At 47.0% G+C, this 6496-nt stretch overlaps 1 protein-coding gene across 1 annotated transcript in view; it reads left to right on the forward strand.

The window, feature by feature from the left end:
• The window catches only part of glra1 (glycine receptor, alpha 1), a gene marked incomplete at both ends in the record, with an annotated part of 77856 nt that extends 75771 nt beyond the window's left edge, over positions 1-2085 (forward strand). Inside the window, one exon of the mRNA XM_079745179.1 lies at positions 1759-2085. Coding sequence (XP_079601305.1) covers positions 1759-2085 — 327 coding nt within the window. The remainder of the gene's footprint in view (positions 1-1758) is intronic.
• Between the last annotated feature and the right edge of the window lie 4411 nt (positions 2086-6496).

A 6496-nucleotide genomic window follows, 5' to 3' on the forward strand; every position in this document is an offset into this window, starting at 1 on the left:
GAGAGCAGGTAATGAATGAACTACACACAGGCGCACACACACACACACACACACACACATACACTCACCTAATCACACACACGTTCCCCTCCTTGTGGAATCACATCACGCACCCCCCTATCATCAATCACATGACACGGGGAAGGGGGCGGAGCTATTAGAGTTATGCTCTGAAGGACAAGGGGAGGTCACGCCACTAGCTAGCCAGGTGACTCACGTTTAGTCTCCTCCTCCCGTGTGTGTGTGTGTGTCTGTGTTTGTGTGTGTGTTTGTGTGAGTGTGTGTGTGTGTGTGTCCTTGTGTTCCTTAAACGCACACATTGATACACACGTCCACACCCAGACATACTCCCACATTCCATCTCTCTCCCTAATCCCACATGAACATGCACACACACGTACACACACCCATGTATTTGACCCAATGTGATGTGGCCTCTCTCCTGACACATGACAAACCGTGACACATGCGAACAGTGACACACACACACACACACACACACAAGCACAGGCATACATACGTACACATATTTCCCTGACTTTGAGAGAGGCATGTGTGTGTGTGTGTGTGTATGTGTGTGTGTGTGTGTGTGTGTGTGTGTGTGTGTGTGTGTGTGTTTGTGTGTGTTATAGATGGGATTGCTTGGAGACATGGACAGAACCGGGCCATGAGTGCTAAAATTGGATTTCTGCTGCTCACACAAACACACACAAATACTCGCACACACCTCCACACACACAAAGACACACACACGCACACACTATTTCTCCCTCCATCTCACACACACATGCAAACACATACTCATATACACACGCACACACACACAATTATTCTTTATCTCATACACACACACACACACACACACACACACACACACACACACACACACACCCACACACACACACACACACACACAAAGGCCTTGATAAACCACATTTACATTTATGTTCGGTGGAAACGGGAAACCAGTTGTTGAGAGTGAGATCACCTGGACCTCGCTTACAGTTCTCTGATCTAAGACCCTGCATGTTTTATTACTGTCTACATACAGACACACACACACACACACACACACACACACACACACACAAACACACACACGGACACAAGCGCCTACACACACGTCTGTGGTTAATGTTGGTGAATGTCAATTAACCTATTCTTCAATAAGTTAATTGTTTGTGGCACTGTGATGCCATGGCGACATGTTATTATCAATATTGGATTGTATCATGTCTGGACACACTGTGTTGTTGTGTTCATTCATATAAATTCCATTTGATTGGCTTGAATTTACTCTAGCCTATTTTCTCCCAGACTAAGTCACTCTCTCTATGGTAGATTGTGTCTCTCTACCTGAGAGACATGTGAATTACTTGACCTAAACACATTTTACACAGCCTGTTCATGCGGAATTTTGCAGCAATAATCCACCTTGTTTAAAGCATGCATAAATGGTTAGTTGTCCCGCATCGAGACAGCAGCAGAGGTAGTAACGGAGCCAAATGGACATCTGTGTAAACGGGGTGAATCGGAAAGGCGGGACATGGTTGTGACCATTGGATGATGGTGTTATTATTGTGACCCGCCACCGGGGGATTTAAGCACCTCTGAAGAAGACAGTCGTTAGCCCCATTTCGTAAACGGCTCCCTGCCTAAAGTTCTCAAAGCCGGCATAACGCTGGAACTCCTTTCCAGAAGTACTGCGGGACCTTTGTGTCAAAGGTGCTGGAGTCTCTTTCTCTCTTCTCTCCACAGGAGGACGAAACCGGAGAGGGACGGTTCAGCTTCGCCGGCTACGGCATGGGCCCCGCCTGCCTGCAGACCAAGGACGGCATGGCCATCAAGGGCAACAACAACAACGCGCCGGCGACGGGCGCGGCCGGCGGCGGGGGCAGCAGCGGGGGCGGGGGCGGGCCGCCCGAGAAGACGGTGGAGGAGATGAAGAAGCTGTTTGTGAGCCGCGCCAAGCGCATCGACACGGTGTCGCGCGTGGCCTTCCCCCTCGTCTTCCTCATCTTCAACATCTTCTACTGGATCATCTACAAGATCATCCGCAGTACGGACGTCCACACGATGACATGATGAGGGAGCGGGCAGGACGGGAGGGGAGGGGAGGGGCACACACACAGAATGGTGCGAAGAGGGGGTGGAGAGTAGGACGAGGGAGAGAGGGAGAGAGGGAGACGGAGGGGGAGAGAGCAAGATATGAGACAGTCGGTGGGAGATAGAGAGGAGACAGACAGGAGAGAGCGAGAGAGAGAGAGAGAGAGAGAGAGAGAGAGAGAGAGAGAGAGAAAGAAAGAACAGGAGAGAGATATAACACACGTTTCATTTGCCCTTGTTCTTCATCTTCCCTCTCCTCCTTTTCCTCCCCTCGCCATCTCCCTGGTCTGTGTTACCTACTGAAATATGCTTCTGCAACAACACATTTATTTTCAGAGTCTGCGTTCATTTTCAAAGGGCATTCTGGGTAAACATAGCCCCCAGAGGTGCCAACCGGAGAAGCCAAACCTGGCGTTCCCTTTAGGTTCCCTGGTGAACAATCGCTTAGTGGTCGGAACAGGAAGGACAATCGCAGGAAACCGAAAACTAGAACACCATTTTGTGCACCTTAAAACCACAGCAAGGTCAGTGCAAGACCACGTAAGGGGGTCAGGTTGCAAGTGATCACAGTTGTGCACCTTAAGTCAACTACATAAAGGTCCATAAGGGGGGGTACAGATGTGTAAGTTTATGCAGCGCACATCCACACCCACACTTGCCGGCAGCACTCATCTATGCAGGCAGAACACACACAAACACACACACACACACACGCACACACACACACACACACACACACACACACACACACACACACACAGACGAACACACATGCGGGCAGTAAACACATGCACATACTTTTTACAGGCGGTCTCAGAAGCACGTTTCAGAAATTAGTTGCCCTCCGTTTTGTATATCTGTTTGCCCCCCCCCCCCCCCCCCCCCCCCCCAACACACACACACACCCCCATCTCTCTTTCTCTCTCCACCAAGTTACCTCGTAATAGTATTTATTTATTTATTTATTCAGCAATCTGGACCAGTGCAATAGCAATGCAGTAACATGCATGAAATATGAATGTGGCAATATATTTATGAGGAGACGGGGCAGGTAAGGCGTTAGGGGTTATGGGTGGCAAGGGGGGGGTGGGCGCACATAGGCTTTGGGTTGTGTTTGTCTGGGTTGTGTTTTGTTTGTATTTATTGGAAGGGTCACTTTTGGTCATAAGTTATTACTATGAAAGGTACGAAGAAAATTTGGACACACTCATTCGAGTGTGTGTGTGTGTGTGTGTCTGGGTGTGTCTGCGTGTGTCTGTGAGAGAGAAAGTGTGCCACATTCAGCACTGTAAAATGTTCATATATCTTAACCTAAGTGGGAAAAATTATTTAAAAGTAAACTTTATTCCATGAGTCGGGCATCAGGAAGCGGTGGATTTTTGGAGAATAAGAATGAGAAGATGAGAAGGGACTTAAAGATCGGTGCTTCCATTAAACCAGGACCTCCATGGAGTCCTCTATATCTAGATCGGCTGCTTCAGCGTGTATCGCGTTACGCTTTTTCTCTTTTTTTTCTCCTCTCTGAGACATGAGGAGCTACTCGGACTGCTTCAGACAGACAGAGAAAAAAATAAAGAAAAGAAAAAAAAATTAAAAATAAAAAAAAAATAAAGAAAAGAAAATTCATTAAAATAAAAACCATTAAGAGGCGGGGGGCAAGGATAAAAGACAAGATATGTGATGTCATCACCCCCGTCACACATCTCTTTGAACCCCCACCTCCCAGCTCCCAGCGTCCATCTTGTTCTAGGTACACTTTGTATTGATTTATTTTGTATTCATGTGCTACGTTATTCTGTCACTATGGCTGCGCCTTGCTCTGTGCTCTGCTGCGACGACCTCTGATCCTTGAACTCTGAACTCTTACCTCCAGTGGAGCAGGACTCTGATCTGGTCGTTTTCGTGGAGACCATTCCTGAGACGTGCGAAGTTTACATCCTTCTGCTTCAAATGATTTGATCTCCAAATGTGACCTCTGCCCTCTACACGCACACAGCCACCCCAAACGGCCCCTCCCATCACCGCCAGATAGCGTCTCTAACCCGGTCTAGATGAGTTGATGATGAGGAGTAGAAATTACTGTCGTACCTTACTTACCTGTGATGTCACCTTCTCCAGCCACCCATAATGTACCATACCATCCTACCATGCACATCGGCGAGGTAACGAAGCTATGAAGATGTTCTGGTGCGTGTACGCGTCTAAGCGTGGTTTCGATTTGCGAACATTCTTTGTCCTGAATCGGTAATTATCATAACGCTCATATTCATATTTTTATGGTTCCAATTTTCTTTTGCTTTGCAGCAGGCTTCTCTATGCAAAGAATAATATATGCAATTCGAAAAAAAAAAAACGCTTTTCGGCTTTCAATTTGCTAAAGAGCGTCATGTTGGCCACGACAGCAGGCCCGGGGTGCTGAGGATCAGAGGGAACCCCTTCTTCACAAAACGGCTAAAACGACAGAAACACTTAAAAACGTCCTGAGCAGAGACCAGCCGGCAGCAGCTCTGAGTTACCAAAAGCTTTCTGCGGTCCAAGGAAACAACAGCAGAAAGTACAGCTCTTTTCGTCCTCTCCTTTCTCTCCTTCTCCTTTTGTCCTCCTCTCCTCTCCTCTCTCCTCTCTTCTCTCTGCAGGAGGATGAGGGTGTGCAAAGGGCGGTGCGGCATCGCGGGCTACGGCATTGGGCAGCCCCGCCTGCCCCACAGAGTGAGGCTGGCATGGCCTTTCAAGGGCAGCAGCTCTCTCTCTCCTGGTTTCAGTTTGTCTCTTTCAAGCCACCTCAGACATCCTCCCAGCTCCTGCAGTGCAGCTCTGCTTCTTTTGCTTTGCGAACCAAAGACTTGTTAATTTTGTTGTGGTTCTGATTTAAATGTCATTGCCTTTCCCGCTCTCGCCCCCCCCCCCCCCCGGTGTCACATGGCTGCCGTCCCAACCTAATGGTGATGTTGATCTTCCACCACTAGTCTGTCTCCTTCCACAGCTTCATGGATCACGTGCAGCCCTTTCACTGTTGCGAGGTGGTGATAAGTTATGTTATAAGTTATATTAGTAACTGAAGGTTCCTCTTTTATTTTGCTTTTTTTTAACGGGACAACAGATTGTGGTTGGGAAAAGAGTTGAACAAAGTCATGTCATTGTTAATATGTGAAATTAGTATTCTGTTTCCAACGTATAGGGGTGTTATTTTTCTTTCATCCTTTTCATTTGTTATTTTTCAAAGTTGTGCTGATTTGCCAGAGAAAAACATTTTTATTTGCATATAAAAAAACACAATTAAGACTACTTATAGCTGTATGAACTAGTGCTCAATAACACTCATTGGGTGGAACGAGAAACAAATCGTATATATATATATATATATATATATATATATATATATATATATATATATATATATATATATGAAAAAAACGTTTAATTTATACTTGCTCTGTGCCACACAAGACAGGATTTGCCTCGATATAAATGTTTATTTTGCATCGGTTCCCCTGTAGCATGTAGAAGTTACCCCAAGGGCTAAGCCACACACTAGCATAAGACCCATTAGCCACGAGAAGCTAAGCTAACCCACATTCCAGCATTACAACCGGGGGAGGCGGATGGGAGTGGGGGGTGAGGGGTGGGGATTGGGGAACTGGGATGAGGATGAGGTAATCGATTCTGCCAAAACTATGCATTTCATTCAATACGCCAGGAGGAGGAGGGGAAGGCGGAGGGCTGGGGTCTAGAGCGGCCTGCGTCGCCCCGTTCAGCTGACGGGGCGATTCCGTGTGGGCGATGAGCTAAAGTGCAGTTTCCAATTATAATGATTCATATCTGAGTCTCCGTGCCATAAACATTGCAGGGCGGGGGGAGGGGAAGGGCCCACCATCTCCTCCCCAACCCGCCCTGTCTAAAGCATCCGTACATATCTTAATGTGCCATATGGGGTTGAATATGCAAATGAATAAGGACCTACGCATATCGTGCATTCATTCAACCGCCATTTTCCATGACGACTTCATCAGCAGCGAATTTTCATAGAAAATATTGAGCTTTTACCTGTAGGCCTCATCTGCATATTAATTGTTAATAATTGTATTGGGGAAGAGGGTGGGGTGTGATAGTAGTGTGTGTGTGTGTGTGTGTGTGTGTGTGTGTGTGTGTGTGTGTGTGTGTGTGTGTAGGGTTGGGGGGGGGGTCATGCTACAAGATAGACCTAGCAACTGGGTTTCTAAAGGGTGAAGTTTCAATGTGAAATGTACCAACTAAACAAAACAAATACGTTTGGGGAGGCCAGGGAGTTGGAGCGGGGCTTATGACTTTCCGTTTAGACACGATTTTTATCAATTAGCATGGTATGATTTATCGATTTTAGTGATTCCTTTTTTGGGGGCTTGTGTTGGAG

The sequence above is a fragment of the Pollachius pollachius genome (genome assembly GCF_949987615.1).
Source record: "Pollachius pollachius genome assembly, chromosome: 10".
In the NCBI taxonomy this organism is placed as follows: domain Eukaryota; kingdom Metazoa; phylum Chordata; class Actinopteri; order Gadiformes; family Gadidae; genus Pollachius; species Pollachius pollachius.